This window comes from Sus scrofa, chromosome 11 (assembly GCF_054392235.1).
Source record: "Sus scrofa isolate SSC_HxYL_T2T_F1_AM1 chromosome 11, Sscrofa_HxYL_maternal_Yorkshire_Landrace_v2.0, whole genome shotgun sequence".
NCBI lineage: Eukaryota > Metazoa > Chordata > Mammalia > Artiodactyla > Suidae > Sus > Sus scrofa.
In genome coordinates, this window is record NC_139393.1 from 4,422,655 (window position 1) to 4,446,281 (window position 23,627).

The 23,627-nt window shown below is 56.2% G+C and overlaps 1 protein-coding gene and 1 long non-coding RNA gene across 18 annotated transcripts in view; one reads left to right on the forward strand and one right to left on the reverse strand.

Moving 5' to 3' along the window:
- LOC100523747 (phospholipid-transporting ATPase IB) overlaps window positions 1-15,682 on the forward strand; it is a 516,337-nt gene extending 500,655 nt beyond the window's left edge. For all 17 annotated transcript variants that reach the window (XR_014818973.1, XR_014818972.1, XM_021065485.2 and 14 more), the window contains 2 exons: window positions 5,633-5,724; window positions 10,405-15,682. Coding sequence is in view for 15 of the 17 variants with exons in the window: in XM_021065485.2 (XP_020921144.1) it covers window positions 5,633-5,724; window positions 10,405-10,502 (190 nt within the window). In the remaining 2 variants the exon portion in view is untranslated. The remainder of the gene's footprint in view (window positions 1-5,632; window positions 5,725-10,404) is intronic.
- LOC146398484 (uncharacterized) lies at window positions 1,680-23,627 on the reverse strand. Its single transcript, XR_014819014.1, has 3 exons — window positions 23,392-23,627; window positions 5,056-5,189; window positions 1,680-3,161 (listed from the first exon to the last, which is right to left on the reverse strand). It is a non-coding gene; the product is annotated as an uncharacterized LOC146398484 (long non-coding RNA).

Sequence of the window (23,627 nt, forward strand, 5' to 3'; positions counted from 1 at the left end):
TTCCTACGTCTTTGTGAGCAGATGGCTTTCAGACCATGTCTAGACAATGGAGTGCTATAAATTATAAAACATTGTCATCACCCCTTTCTCTCTTGAGCTTCTCCACCATTTTACTGTGGAGGAGAGATTTTAATAATGTTCGCACCCAGTGGTCTTTGTGCCTCACATGCCTCCAGTGGAGTGCGTTTAAAAGCTCTGATACCCTTTTCATCACCCAAAGCTTTGTCCAATCCACTGCTGTCTTAAAAGTCTGCAGAAAAGGTGGTTTCTAAAAATAGCAAGCCTGGGGAAGAACAGTTCTGTGGTCTTGTTCTGGAGCTGTCGTGTTTTCTAATAACTGGGTCACAGGGAAACATAAATTATTCATGGAGTCCAGACAGACGCAGCGAGGTAGATGAAGCTGACTCGTGGGGACTTTTCCACATGCGCAGAAATGCCGGGTGAAAAGTGAACAAAAGAAAGACTCTCAGTGCATCATCAGGTTCAAAAGAAACTCGAGGAAGCCTCGGTACCGTCACGGAGAGACATCCAGGCCAGCAGGGTAAGGGGGGCTGCATGGGATTCAGGCCCCAGGAAAGGCTGGGGTGGGGTGGCAGTGCAGGTGCAGGCATTGCTGAAAGGAGATAAAACCTCAGTCCCATGTGAGATGGAACACAACCCTGTTCATAAGGCCACAGGTTTTGTAGGGCTGCTATTTTGGTGAAACTGAAGCTAGAAAAATTGTATGTGCCCAGGGAAATGGATGGAAGAATCACCCACCAGAAACTGGCATACACCTCATACACCTTATGTACGAAGTCCAATTTTAGACTATTCCCCGTGCTATAGGAACTAAGGTAGTAATATAAAAATAGGGCCCTGGCAGAGGCAGAAGGAAAGTAACTCTGGAGAGAGAGTCCATAGAGAGCACACAGTAGATGAGCCCAGGAAGAGAGGTGTTGACTGTTTATGTATCAGCTGCCCAGGAACTGGAGATGCAAGGAAAGTCTGCGGACATGGAAATCAAACAGTAAGAGTAGCGTAGTGTGTGCCAGCAGGTGCATGCAGAAGAGAAGGAAGATGTTCGGAGACGGCACAGGGTGGGAATTTAAAACGAAACACGCTGGTCAGCTGATTTCACGGATATAGAGTTGCCTTACAGTGTGTTAGCTTCTGTTGTACAGAAAAGTGCGGGAGGTGTGTGTGCTCTTGTTCCTGCTCTTTTCCAGGACGGTTCGTCACAGGCCATCAAGTGGGTTCCCTGTGCTGTATGGTAGCACCTCATCCATCCTCTGTGTTCGCCTCTGCTGATCCAAACGCCCGGTGCTTCCTCCCCCAACCCCACCTTGGCAAGCACAGGTCTATTCTCTATGTCTGTGAGTCGGAGTGTTTTGTAGATAAGCTCATTTGGTCATTTTTTTTTTTTCTTTTCTGGCAGCACACATGGCATATGAAGTTCCCAAGCCAGGGATCAAATCCCTGGCCACACCTGCAGCAGCACTGAATCCTTAACCCACTGTGCCGGGATCAAACCAGCACGCCCACAGAAATAAGCTGCATCATTAAGCCGCTGTGCCACAGTGCAAACTTCTGGTTCTATTATAGATTCCACATATAAGGGATATCATATATGGTATTTGTCTTTCTGACTTAATATGATCATCTTTAGGTCTGTGTTGCTGCAAATGGCATTGTTTTGCTTTTTCATGGCCAAGTAATGTTCCTGTGTGTGTGTACACACTACATCTTTATCCGTCCATCAATGGACACTTAGGTTGTTTCCATATCTCGGCTACTGTGAATAGTGCTGCTATGAACAGAGAGGGGCATGTATCTTTTCGAATTATACTTTTGCCTGGGTATATGCCCAGGAGTGGGGTGGCTAGAACATGTGGTAACTCTACTTTTACTTTTTTGAGGCTGGTCAGCTAAATAATAATGTAGATACAGCCAAAGGGAGAAAGGAAGTAGAAAACAGGAGGAGGTTTTAAGATGTGGAAGATGCATGTATAGTAGAAGCTCCTGAACAAGAAAAAAAACAACAGAGTTGGGGAGAGGCAGTATTCAAAGTATTTTTCGTAAGTGAAAGTAAACGTTCAAGGTATTGTAGCTTTCCAGATCTGAGCAGGATATAAAAACAAATCTACACCAAGTCATAGGAAACGCTGTACGCTTCACAACACCAGAGAAAGAGAGAATTACAGAAGCATCCAGAAGGAAAAGGTGGGTTCATCTGCAGAGACCCAGTCCTCTGAGTGAGTAGATGATGCAAAAGAAAATCAGGAGAAAAGAGGGAGCAAAGGAGGAGGATAAACTGGAAACGTAACGAGACCTTTAGACACCGGATTTCACTGAAGTGTAACTGGTTTCCAGCGTTACTTTCTGCTGAACAGCGACGTGCTTCGGTTCTGCATATATTCTGTTTAAACTACTCTTTTCCATTACGGTTTATTCCAGAACAGTGACTATAGTCTTCTGTGCCATACGGTAGGACCTTCCTGTTCACCCAGCCTATCCATGATAGCTCCCATCTGCCAACCCCAGCCTCCCCGTGTCCCCTCCCCCTTGGCAACCACAGGGCTGTGAATCTGTTTTGCAGATATGGTCATTTGTTTCATATTTTATATTCCACGTATATGTGGTATCATATGGTATTTGTCTTTCTCCATCTGACTGACTTCACTTTGAGAATCTCTAGTTGCATCCGTGTTGCTGCAAATAGCATTATTTTGCCCTTTTTTATGGCTGAGTAGTATTCCATTGTGTGTATACACCACATTTTCTTAATCCATTCATCCATCGATGGCCATTTAGGTTGTTTCCATGTCTTGGCTGTTGTGAACAGTGCGCCTGTGAACATAGGGGTGCATGTATCTTTCTGACTTACAGTTTTGTCCAGATATGTGCCCAGCAAGGGGATCGCTGGATCACATGGCAGTTCTGTTTTTCCATCTTCTGAGGAACCTCCATACTGTTCTCCATGTGGTTGCACTAACTTACATTCCCACTAACCGTGCAGGAGGGTTCCCTTTTCTCCGCACCCTCTCCAGCAGGTGTTATTTGTAGACTCTCTAATGATGGCCATTCTGACCAGAGTTCAAGTGGTACCTCGTTGTAGTGTTGATTTGCAGTCTTCTAGTAATTCAGGACGTTGAACATCTTTTCATGTGTCTGTTGGCCATCTGTGTTTTTGGAGAAAAGTCTAATTAGGTCTTCTGCCCATTTTTCAACTGGGTCGTTTGTTTTGTTGTTGTTGCGTCGTCTAAGCTGTTTGTATATTTTGGACGTGAAGCCCTTCTGGTCACATCGTTTGCAGATACTTTCTCCTATTCCATAGGATGTGTTTGCATTTTGTTTAGGGTTTCCTTTGCTGTGCAAAAGCTTGTAAGTTTGATTAGGTCCCATGTGTTTATTTTTGTTTTATTCCTATTGCCTTGGGAGACTGACCTAAGAAAGATTTATGTCAGAGAATGTTTCCCTGTGCGCTCTTCTGGGAGTTTGATGGTGTCATGCTAGTTAGACAAGTTTTAAAACATGATTATACACTGTGAATACACAGATCAGCGAGAAAAGCATGACGTGGGAATGAAAGAGTTCTAACTGTGCTGTAGTACAAGGGAGAATAGCATCAGCACAGAGCATAAGAGGACTCGGTGAGCCTTCTAGTAAAACCCGAAGTGGATCCCACACCTGGGACCTTGGCAGCGCTTGGTCCACGAGTAACCAGCGGAGGCCGTGTCCGAGTGTGTGAAAGTCGTACGTCAAGCTAATGAATAACTGTGACCTCAAGTGTCATACCTGCCGGCAGCCTGCAGTGCCCAAGGCCAGGGTCTCTGGGCCCCGCAGCCCTGCACCGAGAGGGATATGCGTGGCCGTCCGCATCCACACAGCCCGTGCTGGAACCACCCTCCAGCCGCCCCACAGGCCTCGGAGTGGGTACCCTGGCTGCAAGATCTACTTCTAGGGAGACAGAGCTGGGGGGATCAGGATGGCTTTGGATCCCAGCGTGGGGTGGGGGGGTCACCGGGCAGGGACTTCCAAGGCCTGGGGGAGAGGGGCAGGTGTGGGCTCTCAGTGGGCTTGTCTCCTGGGCTCCATGGACCCCTCACCATGGGGGAGGAAGGGCCGCAGGACGGAGTGGGCCCCTCTGAAGCATGGGGTCAAAGGATGGTGCCCCCGCTGGCTGAAGCTCAGCGGGTTGGCGGGTATTCGCTGTGCCGGTTTCTGCGTTTCGAAACATCTCTATTTAAAAAAGAAAAAAAGAACACAAGCCCCTTTCCCCAGGGGAAGTAGAGACATCTGCCCAGCGCACGTGTCCTGTGACCTCTGTGTGTGGTGAGGCTGAGGGCCTGTGTCCTCGGCCGCCCAGTGAGCGACCAGGATGGCTGGTTTCAAAGCGGCCCTCCCGCCCAGTTCTGTGAGAGGGCAGTTGTTCAGAAAGTGCAGTGAGGTTAAGTGGCCCCTGGAAGAAAAGAGGAAAGGGAGAGGCAGCGTGTGGGGATTGGAGAAGGGGGCGTTCTCACGCGCCCTCAGCCACCGTCCCGAGGTGGTGACGAGGCCACACCGTCCTTCCAACCAAGACAGAAAACCCAGGTGCACAGTGACGCCAGCTCCCAGGACTACTGGGAGCAGCCAGGCACTGGGGGACCGGGAAGTGGGCCCAGGGCAGGACAGAGTCGTCCTCGGGCTCAGGCCTGGACAGGGTCCGGGGGAGCTTCGGTCCACACGCAACCCCCGCCCCTGCAGCGACTCCCAGCCCTCTAGGTCCCACAGGCGGCAGATTGGGGCCTCAGATGCTGCCACGGCAAAGCAGCGCACACCGGGCGCCTGCAGCCGCAGAAGTATTTTCTCAGGGTTCCTATCTGCTCTCGCCCAAGGCCACCAGCCAGGTTGGCTTAGGGTCACCCCAGTGACCTCATTTTCACGTCATCACCACTTTAAGGCCCCAGCTTCGAACACAGCCCCATTCTCTGGTCCTGGAGGGTGAGGCTCCCAGCGGTGAAGGAGCACACCCGCAGCCTCTTGGGGCAATCCCAGCGACACCCCACCAGGAGGAAGTCAAAGCGCTGTGCCCACCTGGCGACGCTGGAGCCTCGGCCTGCCCCGCTTCCGTTTGTGGGCGTAAAGCAGGGCGGTCCGCCAGCCCCGGAGGCGATCGTGTCCGGAGTCCTAGTCCTTGGGTTCGCAAAGAAAACGCACCTTCGTTTTCACTGTGATTCAAAAAAAAGCATCAGGTTCTGCAGAAAGAAACTTGTCTCCTGCCGGTCCCGGGCACCTGGGCGAGGCCCGGCCTGGCGCAGTTTACTGGCGGCTGCGGGTGGGATGGAGGCTTTTCAGACAGTCGCCCGAAAGACAGGCGCTCCGGGAAGCCGAGGGCTTGGCGGGCACGAAAGGGCACGGGGCGGGACCCTTCGGTTGGAGGCCGGCGGGCTGCGAGCATCTAAAGGGGGTGGACCGCCAGCTCAGCAGCCTTTGGGAGAGGGAGCAGGGCATGCAGTGGCCGGGCGGCGTCTGCTGGGAGCCCGATGCTGCTCTCCGTGGGCAGCAGCTGTGCCCAGGCCTGTTTTGCTTCGCCCGAAGCCATAGACGGAGCCCTTTGCGAGGCATCCGTCCTCTAGGACGGACACTGACCCCGTGTGTGATCTGCCCGCAGGATGAACGAGCGAGACCGGCTGCTGAAGAGGCTGAGCAGGAAGACACCACCCACCCTATTCCGGGCGGGCTCCTTCCAGCAGTCGGTGCCTCGTGAGTACCCGGGGGCGGGGCCTGGCCGCCAAGGGGCGGGACCCGGGCGGGGCCAAGCCGGGAGGGGCGGGGCTCACAGGGAGGAGCCCTCCGTGGGGGGCCGCAGCAAATACAGCTTGGGAGGTAGGTGCTGGCCTCGAACCCAGTCCAAGGCCTGAAGGGCGCAATCCGTATCCTTAAAATCCCGATGCAGTGAAGATCTTGAGTCAGCTCCCCACCAGGATTCTAAGATTTAAGTGGTACTACTTTTACCTGGTTCCCCCCAAGGTCAGCCCAGTGCTATTGGAATATTCATTACAACCATGAAAAAAACATGTTCCCATCATGGCTCAGTGGTTAAGGAACCTGACTAGGAACCATAAGGTTGTGGGTTCTATCCCTGGCCTCACTCAGTGGATTAAGGCTCTGGCATTGCCGTGAACTGTGCTGTAGGTCACAGATGCGGTTCGCATCCTGCATTGCTGTGGCTGTGGTGTAGACTGGCAGCTACAGCTCCTATTCGATCCCTAGCCTGGGAACCTACATATGCCGGGTGTGGCCCTAAAGTAAAAAACAAAAATAACAATGACAATCCCTGGGGGTGGGGGGGGGGGGAGGAATCTGTGCTTTTCCAGGAAGGCTGTGCCCTGCCCCCACCTCTGCAACTGGAGGCCAGGCCTGGTTTCTGCTAAGCAGGGGTCCCTGGGAACATACCTGAGCCCAGAGGGACAGGAGCTGGTGGCCTTACCTGCCAGTCCAGCTGCTGCACTGCACAAGGTGCCACCCGTGCAGGTGCCCTTTGTGTGGGCGGCCTCTGCCCCCCGCCCCCAGCCAGCACTCCCTCTCTGGGCATGCATGTGCCATCTCTTCCACTTTCCTTTCTCTCCCTGAGGCTTCGAGAAGGACACCCCGCGTAGACAGGGAAGGATCAGGAGAGCGAGAGAAGGAAACTAGAGGACATTCAAGTCAGGCACCCACCCGTCCTGCTGGGACGTACTGAGAGCAGTTGCGTGAAAACGTCGGGGGGAGCCTCATAAAGGGGCTTAAAAAAAACTACAAAACGTTTTCTGAACTCTCAATATTTTGAAAGACAAGTTTCCAATGAACAAGTATAAAAAATGAGAAAGCTGCTACCATCACACATTTTAAAGGCATCCAGCAGCTAGGAGTAAGGCCGGGACAGAACAGGGGCTGTTTCTGTCACTGGCCACCAGAGAAGGCCACCAAACACCCAGAGGTGCCCTGGGGCCTCCGCGTGGCCCTCCTGGGTTTGCTCCTCAGCTGTCTCAGGCATCAAGAAACCAGAAGGCAAAACCCTCATCTCAGGGCCACCCGCGTGCAGAATCTGTAACCGAGCCCAGCGTTTCCTAAGCGCGCTGATCTCCTTACTGTTCCCGCGGTCTTCCCAATCTCTGCTGCCCTTAGCCGTCTTTTCCCAGACAGGAAGTGGCTACCTTCCTAAGATGTGATCCAAGTTCAGATTCAAAGGAATGCTACCTAAGCTCCATCCCAAAATAATAAAAAAAAGACATGATTTTAAGTGCTTCACCAGCTATCGTGCCAGGAAAAGACAAGACCACTAAGAAACCCACTTGCCATCCGCCTCCCTGCCTCTGTCCCCCATCGTGGCCGTGGCTGAGCGCCCAGGAAGCAGAGCAATGGGAGGCCGGCCAGGGAAAGTCCTTCGGGTGCTTCCTCCGGGCCGTCACTCCTTTCTGGCTGTCGGGACTTCCTGAAGCCAGGAAGGCGGGAGATGCTAAGAGCCAGGGGCTTCCTCTGCGTCCCCGTTTGGATGCAGAGGGCAGTGAAAGGTCCAGCAGGCGGGAGCTGCTGAACTGATGGTGCATCTTTGGCAGGCAGGCTGGTGGGCTCTGGTCCCACTGTCCTGGGGAAACTTCTTACAGTGGGGCGCTAACCCTACCAGGCCCGGTTTCTGCCAGGAGGATGTTTATCTGAGTCACAGAGCTACCCCTGCCCGCAGGACAACCCCAGCAGGCCACCCTCCTTTCATCCTGGAATTCAGAGTCCACTAACCTCAGCTGAGGCTCGGAACCTCCTGCTCCACATTTTGGAAACACAGTGGACACGACTGGGGGACCTCTGATTGCTCCACTGACCCGGCGAGGAGAGACTGGCCGGGGGACACGAAGCTTCCCTGTGCGTCTCTTCTGACGACTCTTAGAGACCCCTCCCACCCCAGAGTGGCTGAGTGGCCCTGCCCATCGGCCCTGGTGCCAGGGACACAAATAGCAGCAGCAGAAACCAGGGAGGCTGGCTTCGCGTAGGTGGGGCCTGATGGAGTTGAACTAAAACCCGGGCCGCGTGCCCTCCGTGTGAACAGGGCGGAGACACGTCCAGGGGCTCAGGAACCTTCCCGAAAGGCCGTTCCCAGGCCACGTTTCCTTCCACGTCTCAGCGAGTGCCCTTTGTTCCTTCCCTCCGCCAGCCCCGGCCCCGCCCCCCAAAACCACGCCTGAAAGACTGGGGAGCAGTGGTTCTGTCCCGGCCCAGGGTCAAGACAGGCCCCTCCTTTCCCAGCCTGGAGCCGAGGGGGAATCGGTGCTGATGCAGGAGCGCCCTGCAGCCTGGGCACCCCTACCAGGACCCGGCGCCCACGTGGGGGGTTGCAGCTGAGCAGAGCCGGGCCCCACCTGGTCCGGGCTGTTCATTTTACAGAAAAGGAAACCAAGACGGCCCAACAGCTTAAAGGCCCTGGTTCCATGGTGGGGTCACAGCCCAGCAGGGAGAGCAGGCAGCCCCTGGGCCCCGTGCCTCTGCTGCGATGAGAGCTGAGCCGTGGGAGGGTCCGCTCCCTCGGTCACCTCCGCGCCACGTGGGGAAGTGCACGCACAGCAGCTGGGGTCAGAGGCCCTTCTAGGCACTGAGAAGTGTCCCCCAGGCGGTACAGTTAGTTGTCCCATCCCAAGCACGTCGGATCCAAGGACACTACAGAAACATCAGGTTTGTGAAGTGCCTAGAAAGGTCCCCTGCAGGCGACAGGGGCGAACACTGTCCAGGCAACCCACGCAGCTCTGCCTGGTCGCCAGGGGAGACGGTGCCATTTGCTGCATTGGCTCTGAAACACCCCCGGGAAAGGCAGCTGGTCTGGCGGGCAGCAGCGACACTGCTCGGAGGGCACCTGGTGGGACTGGCCCGCAGGAGGGAGCCAGGTCTCCGCATCCTCTGCTCATCACTGGCGACCCGCAGCACAGAGGCCAGAGGAGGCGTCTCCCCTTCAGCTCCCAGGGAGCTCAGGTCACCTGCGCCCAGGGGCCCAGGGGCCCAGGAGCCACCTGCCTCCATCCGGCAGCCTGGCTGCCCCACACCAGCTGGAGGGGCTGCTTCCCCGTGGGGGGACCCTATGGTTTGGGGGTTTGGTCTCCCTAGAAAAGCAGGGGAGCAGCTAGACCAGCGAGCCAAGGAGGCTTCTCTATTCTCCTCTGCCTTTACTCCCAAGGCCACCAGCCCCCCTGCCCCCAGCTGCCGGCAGGGGCTCCCAGGCCACATTGGCAGACAAGCCCCACCTCCTGGGGTGCCCCTCCTGTGCCCTGGGGTCCTCTCAGGCTGAAGGCATGCTCTCAGGAGCAGCTGGGAGGCCAGTCCCCGCGGGCTGGAGAGTCAGTTTACAGCCTGGCCCGTCCCCACGAGGACACTTGTACACATCGATCTTGTGAGTGTGGCTAGTCCAGAAGCTTCCTTTTTACACGAAGTGGGTAAAATCATTCAGAACCCTAGGCATCATTTCTTCCCTTTAAAGGGTATGAGGACCTGACAGCACCAGTGCTAAGTCGTAAGTACACGTGGATGGGAGGCAGGCTTTTGAGTGTGTCACTGCTTGGTGAGAAGGTGTCACCTGAACCCCTGACCCAGAAGGGGCAGTCAGCAGAGAGGGAGTCTTAGAAGTGTCCTCCTGTGGGAAGCGCCCGCTGGGAGGGACGGCCCCCGCCCCGGGCTCACGGATGCTCATGCCTCCCACCTGCCAGGGCTTGGCCCCCGGCTTCACCACCTTGGGCACATCCTGAGACACCTCGTGCCTCAGTCTCATCACCTGTGCAATGGGAAGAACACCTGCCTCCTGGGGCCATGGGCAGGAATAAACGAGCTGCGTGTGCCCAGGTCATGCCCCACTGCCCCCTTGATGGCTCTGGGACAACTGTAAACACCAGTCTTTCTGTAATGTGGCCACTTTTAATGTGGCCAATGGGGAAATCCCTCTTGACTTCATCTTGGGATCTTTCTCTTTGTTCACGCACGACTAAAGCCCCTGTAGTCTGTCACTAGTCCCGGTCCGTCCCGTTTAAACTGGACTGTTCCCAGGACAGGGCGCCCCTCACCAGCCTTTCCTGTAGCCTGTGTTTGCCTGGCATGTCTGCAGTGTCATACGTCACGCCCTGACCTGCCGCTTTGAGGGGCATCCCCAGTGCAGAGCAACTTGCCTTTGCCCTGATTGGTGGTGGCAAAGTGGGGCCTGCGGGTCAGCGACCCCCTGTCTGTGCCTCACAGGCTGGAAGCAGCGCCGGCCGCCCCCGGGCCCTGCCCGGCGCATCGCATCGTCAGCACGGCGCTGCCCTAGCTCTGCCCACTCGGCGGGGTCTGGGCCCTGGACCCCCTCCCAGGCCAGGAGGCCGGAGTGCAGACACTCGGCTGCTTCTACACCCCGCGTGCCCTCCCCCTAACCAGGCCCCTGTGCTCCTCTTCCAGACGGGTACGCCTTCTCCCAGGAGGAGCACGGAGCCGTCACCCAGGAGGCCATCGTCCGCGCCTACGACACCACCAAGCGCAAGTCCAGGAAGAAGTGAGACGCGGCGCCCGGGGTCCTGAATGCGAGGCAGTTTGGTTACCCCGCCTTTGTCAGAGGAGCCCGGTGTCTGCAGCCCAAGCACCGGAAAACACATCCCGAGGCCGTAGCCCCCCCCTCTGTTGGTCATCTGCTCCCTCGCCAGCCTGGACGCGCCCCGCAGGGGAGGCCCTGTCCCATCCGCGCTGCCGCCGCGCTTGGCCCGACCCTGGTTTCTGTTGTTACGAAGCGTTCGACTGTGCTCTGCGAGGCGTGAAATTAAAAACACGCCGTTTCACCCACATTTAAACATCAGTCCCCGTGGTTCTGGGAGAAAGAGAAGAGTTTTATGGCGCGTGAGAAACGCAGCCCGGGGACCGGAGCGGGGCGCGCAGGCTTCCTGGTTGCTGATCACAGATGGGAGTCCGCGGGCAGCACGCACACGGCCCGCGAGGCGGGCTGCTGGTTCGCTTTGATTCCCGCTTTGTTTGTATGAATTGGCATAAACTTGATTGCAGTGAAATCACAAAAATAGGTATCTGGGTGGTAGGCCTGAGAACGATTCTGTGAACCGCTCAGTCACATTCCCTGCTTGGGGGGGGCACATGGTGTCCCCACTGTCCCCTGCACCCTGCGCCCTGGTCAGGTGCCTCCTGGCCCGGCGCCCCGCCCTCAGACCCCCCCCCACACACAGGCCGGCCCTGCGCTTGGTGCGTGGCAGCTGCGGGGACCCCCCAGACGCACACCCTCCTCCTCCTCCTTCTGCAGCCCCCAGAGGGACACGGACGCGAGAAATCCCCTCGCCTCTGCCTGGAGCCGCATGGCCCTCCTGCGTCTCTGTCCCTTTCTGACAAGGGAAGCCTGCACGTCAGGCTCGCATTTCTGGCCCCCAGGCCCTGGGACCTGGGCTCCCGCTTCAATTAGAACCCAGGCTTGTTGGCCCAGGAGCTGAGCACACGTTTCGGATCCGGAGTGAATCTGCAGCATGTCTCCCCACGAAGGCACAGCCCTGACCCTGTGTCCCCCTGGGATGTGAGGAGGAGTGACCAGGTGGGTGGCGAGGGCCCGAGGGCGGGGAGGGGACACGGGCGAGGAAGCTGGAGCCACAGCCGCAAAGGAGGGCGCTTTCCCGCACACCTCCCCGCAGAAACCTTCGAGTCAAACCGGACGCCCAGACAGCCTCGCCCTCAGCCCACGGCGACCTTGGACGCGCGGTTCCCCGGGAACAGAGCGCCACGCTCTTGGAGGCCACGGCCTCTCTGACCTTGACCGGTGTTCCCTCCTCCCCCGTCAGCGCTGGAGGCCGGCGGCTCTCCGGACACAGGGGCCCTGAATCCAAGACGGCGACGGGGGCGCTGCCTCGCCGACTCCCCAGGGCGGAGCCCCGCGGTCCAAGCTCGAGGGAACGCGGCTGCCTGCCGGCGGGAGGGCAGCACCTGCCGCAGGCCCTCTGCTCCCGCTGCGGTCGCCACCCCCGATTCTTGGCCGCTTGAACGCACGTGCTTCTGGGCAGCCGTGGCCGGCTCCCACCGCCCATTTCCTCCGGGGAGGGCCCGGCTGTACGAAGAAGGAAAACAGCAGGCCTTCGGCGTCCTCCCGACCCCGCTGCCCCTGGGAACACCCGCGTCTTCCGGGGCGTGGGGATGACTTGGGGCGTGATGTGCGCTGCCTGAGGACAGGAACCCCTCACTCCCGAGGTCACCCGGACCCAGGGAGGCTCCGGGGCCCACAGACCAAGGCAGGGAAGTGCAGGGCCCCCCTCCCCGAGCTGTAGGACACGTGAGACACCGGAGCACCCGCAGGATGAGTGGTCGGGGGTGAGGGTCATGCAGCCGTCACAGCGACACGTGCTCCTGCGGTCAACCCAGCGAAGCCGGGCGGGGTCTTCCCCGCACCCGCGGAAGGGTGCCGGCCTAGGTGCAGAGCGGCCGCGGGGAAAGCTCCACACTGAGCTCCGTTGGGCACCCTCACCACTTGGCTTCCCCCGGGAACCAAGCCCAGCTGGAGAAGGGGCTCCAAAGTCAGTCCTCCGTCCCACACTTGGCTCCTTGCACGGGAAGCCTCCAGGCTCAGATGTGTGAATCCCAGCGTGTGTGTGCGCACGCGCGCCTGCTTGGGGCTTTGGGGGGTTTATTTTACACATTCAAATGTAGTTCGGATCCTTCAGAGGTTGCAGTGTAGTTCCCAGTTCTTTTGAGAAGGAGACTAAACAGACTTTGCCGCCGGGAGAGGTGCGCAGAGAAGAGCGCGTTCCTCGGATGCCTTTCTCCTCGCCTGGATCAAGCGCGTTCATAGCCACGTGACTAAGGTTTCTAGCAGGAGCACCTGTCACTCCGTGTGACGCCTGATATGTAGCTGGGGCTGTCTCGGTTGTCCTATCTTTAAATTGAGGTCAGGGTGTCACACACAAGCCCTCTCGGGGGAGCAGGGTGGACAGGATTGAGTTGCACTCTGTCAGCTCCGTGGAGATGCCACATGGCACTTGTCACTCAGTCACACGGTGACACAGGGGCTGGCAGGTCGGCCCTGCGGGGCCCGGCTCCGCATTGGGCTCAAGAGAAAGATTCCACTCAGGCCCAGCCCTGGGCTAGTGCTGCAGAGACGGCCGACTCTCGCTGGAGTGTGTCGCCGTCAGGCTGACCCTGCAGAAGAGTTGCCTCTCGGCGCTCCCGGCCGTGAGCCCGTCGGGCTCCAGCACAGGCAGGAGGCTTCAGCAAGGACAGGGAACGGAAGGCAGGGAGAGGAAGTCGGCCACGTCTGCTGGGCTCTCTGGGTCAGCATGTCATTGCCATTCCGGACACTGTGTCATCATTCTGGGTGTCGGTGAAATGTCTGGCCCATCTGTAGGCGGAACATCCCAGGCTTCTGAACCAGTGTCACAGTCTCCCATCTCCCGACTCCCTCGCACAACCTGTGCTTTGGAAAAAGACAGTCTCTCTAACACTTGGAGTCTGGGCTTCAGCAGATCACAGGTGGGAATTCTGGCCTTTTCTTTTTGCTGACAAGGCTTCAGGTCTGGCTGCAGGGAGCTGGCAGTGGCAATCTATGATTGCTTGTCAAGAAAAAGTGAATAAGGAAAACAAAGGGAGCATAATTAACGTCTGAAACGCTATGGACAGGTGGTAGAGACTTTACGGTTGAGGCTGCTTTGGGTTTTTTGGGTTTTTTTTGTAAGAAACTCTATAATTTCCATTTGTCATAACAATGACCCTTCATCTTTTTTTTGAGCCACGTGGAAGCATATTTTCCATCCGATTCCTGCTCCTAGAGATTGATGTCTTAAGGTGACGGGTTGAAGAGAATGTTTGCAAACACTGCTGCAGGATATGGCTGTCTTTAGTTTTGGACAAGCCAAAGAACGACACCCATGGCAGCCAGGGTTTGAATGAACGCTGAAGGTCATTGTCTCAAAGGAATTCAAGGACTGGTTTAGCCTCAGCATTCAGAACGCAGCCTTGGACCTACTGGGATCCATACAAAATTGTGACCCAACTGTGGTGCAGCAGAGCCTGAAATAATAGCGTGCGTGGCGAAGCAGTGAGTTTATCACAGGTCAGGCTAGAGGAGGGAGTCTCCCATTCAATGCTTTCTTCAGGCAGATGCTTCCGTGAGAAAACCGAAGAGTGATGGAGACGGAGGAAATAAGGCGTCCCCTCCAGAACAAGAGGGGCGTCGCGGAGCGGCTGGCCCAGGGCAGTTCTTGGTCCTGGAAGCCTGGGGGAGGCCCTGCAGCCTCAGGCGAGCCATCTCTCCCCCTTGAAGAGCCATATGCCACGTCAGGGCCCCCGAACCCGTGCGACGGCACACGAATCCGTCTTCCCAGCAGGAACACAGGCTCGTGCATTAGCTTTCTCAGCATCGCAAACCCACCAGCCTCTTGCGCAAGAGCTTCCGTTCACGCCAGGCCCCCACTCGTGCTCCGTGCGAAGCGCTCTCGGTTTGCTGGTCTGAACGAGTTGCGACGGGGACCTTTTCCGTGGGAAGAAAGGCCCTGCGCACACAAGGCCCTGAGTGGGAACAGCGAAGGGGGGAGCACCCCCGTTTCCCCACCCCAAGCGGCCCCCACGGCTGCTCCTCCACCGAGCACCTCTGCTCCCCGGACGGACAGGGAACAAAAGAGCGATTCTTCCCACACCCAGGCCGGCTCGTTTTCAAGCGACTGTCTCTCCCCCCAGGCGCCTCAGAGACACCCACTCCCAGGCATTGGACCAAGAAAAACAAGCCCCTGCCATCCGCCCCCTACACCCTGGCTTTTCTCCTGATCTGGCCAAAAAAAGAAAGGGGACCTGTGCGTGGAGAGTCGGGCACAAGTGTCAGGTGGCTTTGATTTATGACAGGAAGAGGAAGGAGGAGTTCAAGGACCGGCGCTGTCCAAATAACCCGCCCAGGAAACGCAGGGCTCAAGAGAGCCCATCGAGTGCCCTTCAGAGGCCAGCGCCGTAGTGGAGGGCAAAGGGCCAGGGGCAGGCAGGAGCCCAGTCCCACGGGACTGCTGGCAGGTGAGTCCTTGAGGTCCTTGGGGCTTGGCACACACCTCCGCAAAGCAGTCAGGGCCAATTCCAGAACTGAGAAAAAGACGCCTGCTTTGTCATTGAGTTTCTCTCGTTCCAACAAGATCCCTGCACAAGGAAATACTTTTCCAGGTTTTCCTTAATAAAAGCCACCCAAGTCCTATTCCCCCCCACCCATGACCCTGACCTCGGGTGCTGGGCAGAGAGCCCCCCAGCTCCCCATCCAGGCCACCTCGGCAGCCGGTCACCCTCGTGCTGTTCGAAGGGCCGGTCCTGGTGGTATCTTTCTCACGCGGGCGCAGCCACGTGCTCTGCTGTCACATCTGTGCCCGATCGCGACAATACCATCTGCGCCACGGAGGTTTTAATCTGCTTATGCAGAGAGGAGCGGGCGGCGGGGCGCGTTTAATTGGCTCCCAGCAGAGCAGAGAGCTGTTCGGTGGAGCACGGGGTTTTGTTCTTGCCTCGAGAAGTGTTGCCATTTTCACGTCCTATTAATGTCCCCTGGTCGTTAACTTCGAGCAGCGCCGTGTAGCGGAGCCGGGCTCCCTCCTGGAGTGAATACAAATGAAGGGCATTTCCTTGGATTTCGAGGGGGTTTGCCAAGCGCCGTGCTTCCTGGCTTTGATCAATCCTGTGGACCGGCGTGTGTCTGCAGAAACCTGTCTCAAATAAACCTTTTGTTAAAGGATTGGCCCGTAGTGCTTTATTTCGGAACGTCTTTCCCGCTAATAAGACGCTCCTGCCGTGGGGACTTGGGGCTGTCACACGGAGGTCTGCGAGCAGGTACAGGCTGTATATACACACAGCCGCTCTGTCCCCGGAGCGGACAGCCGGAATCGCTGTTAAGTGGCAGGAGGGCATCTGCACGTCTGCAGAGGCACCGAGGCCAGGCCCCCCTTTGTGAGAGGAGGCTCCAAGCGGCTACACTGGGTTCCGAAGGATCAGGCAAAGGGGAAGCCTGAGCGGAGAAGGTCGTCTCCTCCCTCAACTACTTCATTCCCTTTGGTTCACCGCAGCCTCCCTGCACACTGGGCTGTGGGAGATTCACATTCCACCGGCACGCGTGGCATCAAGACGCTGTCATCGAGGGGTTCGGAACATGCCACCCCCGGGTGCACGGTGCTGGCAGGGGGGTTATTTTGAGCTGAAGGCACCACAGAAACAGCAGGTGCAGGAGGGGCTCTCAGCCCGCCCCCTGCCCCTGAAAGCAGCTCCCAATGTCCCCAGGAAAAAGGAGCCTCCCCGCCGCGGGAAGAAGGGGACATCCCCCCTCCCCCCAGGCGGGCGTACAAACCACCCACAGGAAAAACAGGACCTTCCATGAGCCTCCCCGTCACCGTCCCTCGGCCTGCGGCCCCCAGCGCAGCCCCATGGTCACAGCCCACGGTTCTCTGTGTAAACGGGTAGATAAGCCGCTGGACCCGTGTTGGTGGCCAGGGGCCTCGTCTTCCTCCCGAGGGCTCCCACGCACGCAGGCCTCTCTCCACTCACCTGTCCGAGGGCAGGGCCACTCCCAGACCAGCCGCAGAAGCTCAGACGGCAGGTGGACACGTGTCCCCTCCCCCATCCCCCGCTCCGTTAAAGCCCAGTGGCCAGACCGCTGCTGTTCCCGTGGGCGGGTGAGGCTCCATGGACTAGGGGGGGCCCCCCACCCCAAGATGCACAGGCCATAGGGCAGAGGCCACATCGAACCAGGGGCCCAGTGGCGGGTGGGAGGAGCTGAGGGCCCAGAGCCGGCCGTGGCCGTGGCAGAGCAGCCTCCCGAGGCCAGCCTCAGGCCCTGGACCCCGGCCCGCTCGCCCGGGTTTGTTTGGGCGGTTCCACACTTCACCCACTGGTGGCGAGGACAGAATGAGGGGGGCAGGAAACAAAGAGGCCTGGGGACAGTTTCCGGCGGACGCTTGAGTCTGGGACCCCCAAAACCTCTCCATTGGCCACTGTTAGTTGACTGCAACGTCCCTCCGCAGACGCCAACCTCCAGATAACCCCTGTCCGGTCAGAACTGAACGTGGCCGGCAGTTGCGACCTTGGTGGCCGCAGCCCCAGGCATGGCGGGGCCAGGAGGCCAGGCTCCAGGCAGTGTTCCGCTGCCTTTCCTCTGTTCTTCCTTTTTTTTCCCCTTCTTTTTGGTCTTCTGTCTTCTCAGGGCTGCACCTGCAGCATATGGAGGTTCCCAGGCTAGGGGTCCGATCGGAGCTGTAGCCACCGGCCTACGCCAGAGCCACAGCCCCAACGTGGGATCTGAGCCGCATCTGCAACCTACACCACAGCTCACAGCAACAGCAGATCCTTAACCCACTGAGCAAGGCCAGGTATTGAACCTGCATCTTCATGGATCCTAGTCGGGTTCGTTAGCCACTGAGCTGTGATAGGAACTCCTGGCCCTTTTTTTTTTAATAAAAATTGCACACAATGAAATTATTTAATACGATCAACAGCAAAGCATTAAACCCCAACCTCTGCCATCTCTTGGTCGTGTCTACAAACTCTGCCTTTGCCAATGTGCTCACGGAATGAACTTGAACCACCAAGAGGCCAAGAGCCTGTGAAGACCACCCGCTGACCCGACATTTCTCCCTAAAGCAATGTCCTTTAGATTCGTTGTCTGAAAAGGACTCAGGATCCCATGAAAAATCATTCAGGTTCGGCTGTTTTCAAACTGTAAGACAACATGAGAGACCAAAGCGCAGTCACGGGAACGGGACACGTGGCCCAAGCCCACTCCCGCCTCTAGTGTCCTGTGCCGACTTTCTCTCCCATGTAAGAGCCTTTTAAGGGAACCTGCCAGCCACTGTTGAAAAGCCGAGCAGTTGTTATACCTGGGACCGCAAATGGAGGCCTGGGACGTGACCTTATCCCCGAGGAGGACAAAATAAAACCCCTCCACCTACCAAAGCACCAAACACACAATCCGACTCCCAGACCTTAAGCTTTTGCTCACAGTGGGCCACGCACATAAACAGAGTTACAATTCCTGACAGTTGGCCACCAAGCTCCGCCTTCAGCGTTGTCTCTTTTGGCAGCGCCCTGTCCTTGACCTCAGAGTCCAGGGTGGAGAAAGGGAGCAGGGCTGTCACGAGAGCCTCAGTCGGGAGGGTCAGGCCCGGGAGCTCCTACGAAACCACAGGTAGCGTCCTGACGAAGCACAGCACTACCTGTTTCCTCCCCTAACTCGGAAGAATTCTGCTCTGAGTCAACATCCTTTCATTGCTGAGAAACTTCCTGATTTTCTTCCAGCGAAACAGCTGGGCATACATGACATTTTGTTTCACTGGAAGCCCTTCTGCCCACCTGGCCACCTGGCCCGTGACCAGGGGCGACAGGTGCTCGCCCCACTGCTTTGCAGGTCACCTTGAATGCAGGGTCTGAAGAGCGGCTGGGAGCTGAAACACACCAGCCCTTCGGCCGCTAACAAAGCTGCTCGGGCCCCTCTTATCCCCTCCCAGTGTTCTTAAGAGAAGCTGCAGCGTGCAAATTACTTGCAAAGATGCTGCAGGAAAAGTCCTTGAATTTGTTTCCCTATTTCATTTAAAATGGGATGGGGGTAGGGAGCCCCTCGTGCATAGGTAAAGAAACCACCTCCAAGCCAGTTTAATCCCTGAGCTGGAGAGCGTTTTAATGGAATCCTGCTTTCCAGTGTTTGGTGACAGGCCCTGAGACAGGCTGGGACCTGAGACCCTGCTGCAGTAGCCGCAGCACTTGCGCCAGAACAAACATCTCTCGAGGAACAAAACACAAAGAAACTATAAGGAACTAAAAATAACTGCATGCATGCAGAGTTGGGGCAAATTATGGGCAAGAAGGTACCCCCCCAAAAAAAAACCCAACTGTGCCTTCTGGGGAGCCAAGAGCAAACACAGGGCCCTGCGCATGCCCCCTGCACACCCCCGCCTCCCTCTGGCCTGACTCCTGGACTCCCTCACCCCATAGAAGGAACCAGCTCACCTCCCATCAGGGAGCAAGCGAGGAGGGGCGCCTGGTGTTTGTCAACCCCTCTCAAGCCGCCGACCGCAGCAGGGGCTCCATGAACCTTGCCTTAACTTCCCCGTCTGGCCTCTTAGCCATTTCTATTGATTCAAGAGGCCAAAAACCTTAGACAGGAGCAGCCCCAGTGGGCTGCTGTGGACCCAGGGTCCGGGGGCGCGCCATGACCCCCTGCCTCAGCACGAGGGGTCCCCAGGCAGACGCTGGACGCTTCTGGAATAGGCTATTGGGCATAAGGGCAGTCACTGGATGGTTCTGGGAGAGGGACCAGAGTCGACAGGGCGGTGCAGAAACACGAAAGACACAACATCGTAACCTGGAGAATTTGGCAGCAGCTCCAGCAACGCCCTGGAAGCAGGTGAGGGCTTCGCCCACTTCTCAGCCCTGGAGAGAGAACACCCACTCCTGGCGACTGCGTGTCAAAGGGGACCCACGCACGGCCCTCTGAGTCCCTGCTGCCCAGACAGCTGGTCCAGGACCAGAGCCTTTCTGCCAAGCTCCCCGGAAAGGCCACGGCTGCCCGCAGAGGCGGCAGAGCCCAGGCCCCACTGTCCACGTCAGCTCCCGGCCAGCCTCGAAGCAGGACCGACAAGGACCTTGACCTCCGCCCTCCGGGGCCTTCAGCCGGGAGGCGCCCCCACAGCCTTCCTTGCTGCCCCTGGGCCACCTTCCCGACCTGGAGACGCCTGGTGAACCTAAGGCCCAGCCTCCCGGACTCAGCTCCCGGGGAGGGGGTGACACACCCCGAACAGGAAACACAGGGCTGGACGCCAGAGGCCCAGCACGGGCCGGGGACACCCCAGCCCCGGGCGGCCCATTCATGTCCTGTGGTTGTGGGGGCTGGAGTGGAGATGCGAGACACGGGTGGGAGGTCTGGGGCAGGCTCCCCCAGGTCACTGTCCCCTGGCTGCGTCCTCATGCACAGGTCGGTCTGTGGAGCACTGGGTCTCCTCTGTAAAAGCCCCCATCCCACCTCATGGCCTCATCACCTCCCCAAGGCCCCCTCCCACCATCATGGGGGGGCATTTGGGGCAGCAGCGCTCAGTCACAGCAGAGGTTGACCAGGCCCCTCGGCCCCGCAGGTGGCTTGGTCTCACTCAGCAGACGCCACGGTCCCTCTCTTCTCAGATAACCTCTGAAACCTTAGGTGACTCGATGGCCCCGCAGCCATACACACAAGCACCCAGAGAGGCGCCCGCGGGCGTCTCGCCCAGGGACAATGGCCACCTCAGCCAGAGCTCGGGGTCTCTCCAGGCCCAGGCCCACCCACCCCCCAGCTGTCTGCTGCCTGCCCCCCTCCCCAAAGCCTACACCTTCCTGCCACCTTCCCCAGCCCCCTGCCCGGGGCACTTCTCAGATGACAGTCTGGCATCCGCGGGCTCCGTGATGTGCGATGTGCGTTTACACCCGAATCCCCTCCCTCCAAGAAGCCCGTGAACTTCCGCAAGGAAGGCCACGCTTCCCGTGTGCGGGGCAGCCAGTGTGGCAGGAGAACACAAAGAGTCACAGCCCCGGCTTCAGGTATCAGCCTCGTGACCTTGCGGAAGTCACTCGACGCCCCTGCCCCTCCATCTCTGCACCTGCAGGACCACACCCCCTGCCTCTTCACGGTGACCGTGCCCTCGCCTGCCTGTCCAGAGCTGAAATACTGCCACGCCAGTCGCGAAAAGCCGCAAAAAGCCGCATCCCCGGCTGCTCAAGGGCATACGGGTACCCGCAACATCGCTACTTCTGGAGCTTTCCACAACCCAGCCCCTAAAGGAAACACCTGCCGGGGGAACAGATGTTCCCTGACCCTACAGGGCTCTTGCCCGCTGTGAAGGGTCGGTACCCGCTGCCAGCCAGGTTGATGAGTATTTTTAAAATCACACCTGGTCCTAAGAGTCTCCTTTCACTCATTCTAGAACCACGTTCCACACACACTGCCCTGCGCTATGGAAGCCACTGCATGCAAATAAAGCATCGGAGGAGCTCAGCCCAGCGGCGGAGACAGACGAGAAAATGAACAGAATGCTGCCGACCAGTGATGCAGGCATAGAACAAACCACCTCAGAACCGAGCGGCGGAGTAACAGGAACCTCGAAAACTTTTACAGACGCACAGTACAATCCAGAACTTTCACTTGTGGGAACATATCCCAAAGAATTGAACGCAGGGACTCCAACCGCTATTTACACACCCATGTTCACAGCAGCCTCATTCCCCACAGGCAAGCGGTGGAAACAACACAAATATCCAAGGGATAGATGGATGGACCAACAAAGCAGCCCATCTGTAGAGAGGACTATTTATTCTTAAAAAGGAAAGGCATTTTGACAAATGCTCCAATACGGATGAACCTCAAAGACCTTCTGCTAAGTAAGCTAGACACGAAAGGACACAGTGTATGATTTTATTTATATGAAATCCCTACAATAGGCAAGTTCAGGCAGGGAAAAAGTAGAAGGCTGTATCAAAATACTCATGATATTTTCCCACAGAACAAGAACAAATTATCCTAAAATTCATACGAAACCACAGAAACTTCAAATTGCCAAAGCCATCTGAGAAAAAAAGAACAAAGCTGGTACTATCTCCCTCCCAGACTTCAGACTATACTACAAAGCCACAGTAATCAAAACAGTAAGGGGCAGGCACAGAAACAGACACATAGAGCAATGGAACAGTACAGAGAGAGCCCAGAATTAAACCCACGCGGCTATGGTCAGTTAACCTATAACAAAGGAGGCAGGAACATACAAGGAAGAAAAGACAGTTTCTTCAAGAAGTGGTGCTGGGAAAACTAAACAGCTTCATAAAACAATGAGATTAGAACATTCTCCCACATCACATACAAAAATAAACCCACAACGGATCAAAGACCCAAATGTAAGACCTGAAACCATAACACAGAGAACACAGGCTAAATACCCAACATAAACTGCAGCAATGTTTTGGGGATATTATGTCCTCAGGGTAAAAAAACAACAAGCGAAAACAAATAGGACATCATGACGCTTAAAAGCTTTTGCACATAAAGGAAACCATTGACCAAACGAAAAACAGCCTATAGAATGGGAGAAAATATTTGTCAATAATATGACTGACAAGAGGTTAATACCCCAAATAAATAAATAGCTTATAGAGCTCAAGAGCAAAACAAACCAACCAATCAAAAAAAGGGCAGAAAACCTGCGTAGACATTTCTCCGAAGAAGACATACAGATGGCCAAGAGGCACGTGAAAAGAGGCACAACGTTGCCAATACAAGAGAAATGCACGTTAAAACAATGAGCTGTCACCTCACACCTGTTAGAATGGCCATCATCGAAAAGTCTACAAATAATAGATGCTGGAGAGAATGCAGAGAAAAACGAACCCTCTTATACTATTGGCAGCAGTGTAAATTGGTTCAGTCACTATGGAAAAGTTTGCAAATTTCCTCCAAAAACAAAAAACACAACTCAAACATGACCCAGCAATTCCACTGCCAGGTGTGTATCCAGAAAAAAATGAAAACACCAATTGGAAAAGATCCACGCACCTCACAGCAGCGCTATTTACAATCCAAGACATGGGAGAAACCCAAGTGTCCATCAAAATACAATTGTGTGTGTGTGTGTGCACGAGTGTATATATATACACAGATACACATCTTAAACCAGTGGAATATTATTCAGCTATAAAAAAGAAAATACTGCCATTTGTAGCAATGTAGAAAGACCTAGAGAATATTATGCTCAGTGAAATTAAGTCCGAGAAAGACAAGTACTGTACGATATCACTCATGTGGAATCTAAAAACTAATACAAATGAATTTCTATAGCAAGACAGAAAAAGACTCATCCATACAGAAAACAAACTACTGGTTACCAACAGGGACAGAGGAAGGGGGCGAGGCAAGATGGTGTCGGTTACTGAGCAATAAAAACCACTGTGCATAAAACAGATAAGCAACAAAGGTATACTGTAAAGTATAAGGACTTAAAGCCATTACTTGGTAATAACATTTAATAGAGCACGATTAGTAAAAATACGGAATCACCTGCCACTAATATTACACATCAACTGCACTTCAATAAAAAATAAACGAAATAAAATACAATCTTCCCAAAAAAGTGAAATGGTGGGCGTTCGGGTCTGGGGGAAGGGGCACAAGAAGTGCGTGGTTAAGGAACAGGCTTGAGTTTGCGAGGATGAAAAGGTTCCAGCGGCGGAAGGTGGTGGGTGCTACAACGCTGTGGACGTAATTCCCGCCTGTGACCGGTACCCTCCACGTTAATTAGAACGGTAGATTTTACGTATGTTTGACCACAATAAAAAGAAGAAAAAGAACTATCATTTCTTTGGCTCTTAAATCGCTGATGTGGGGAACGCTCAGCAGGAGTGCCCCCCCCCCCCCCGTCCCCCGCGCTGGGTGACGCTGGACCTCACCTGGGATGACTTGAAGGCGGGGACCGCAGGCAGGTCCATCTTTTCACCGAGTCTTCAGGGCACCCCCCTCGGGGGGGGCCCCTCCACCTGGTCTCCCCTTGTGAACAATGACCCTCGACGTGGGGACGCCGAGGTTTGCATCAAAGCGAGGGCTTATGCACAGGCAGCAGAGCCCGCAGCGAGCCTCCGACCGGCTCCCGGGGCCGAGGAAGGGTTGAAGCGGAGCCCGATTGGAA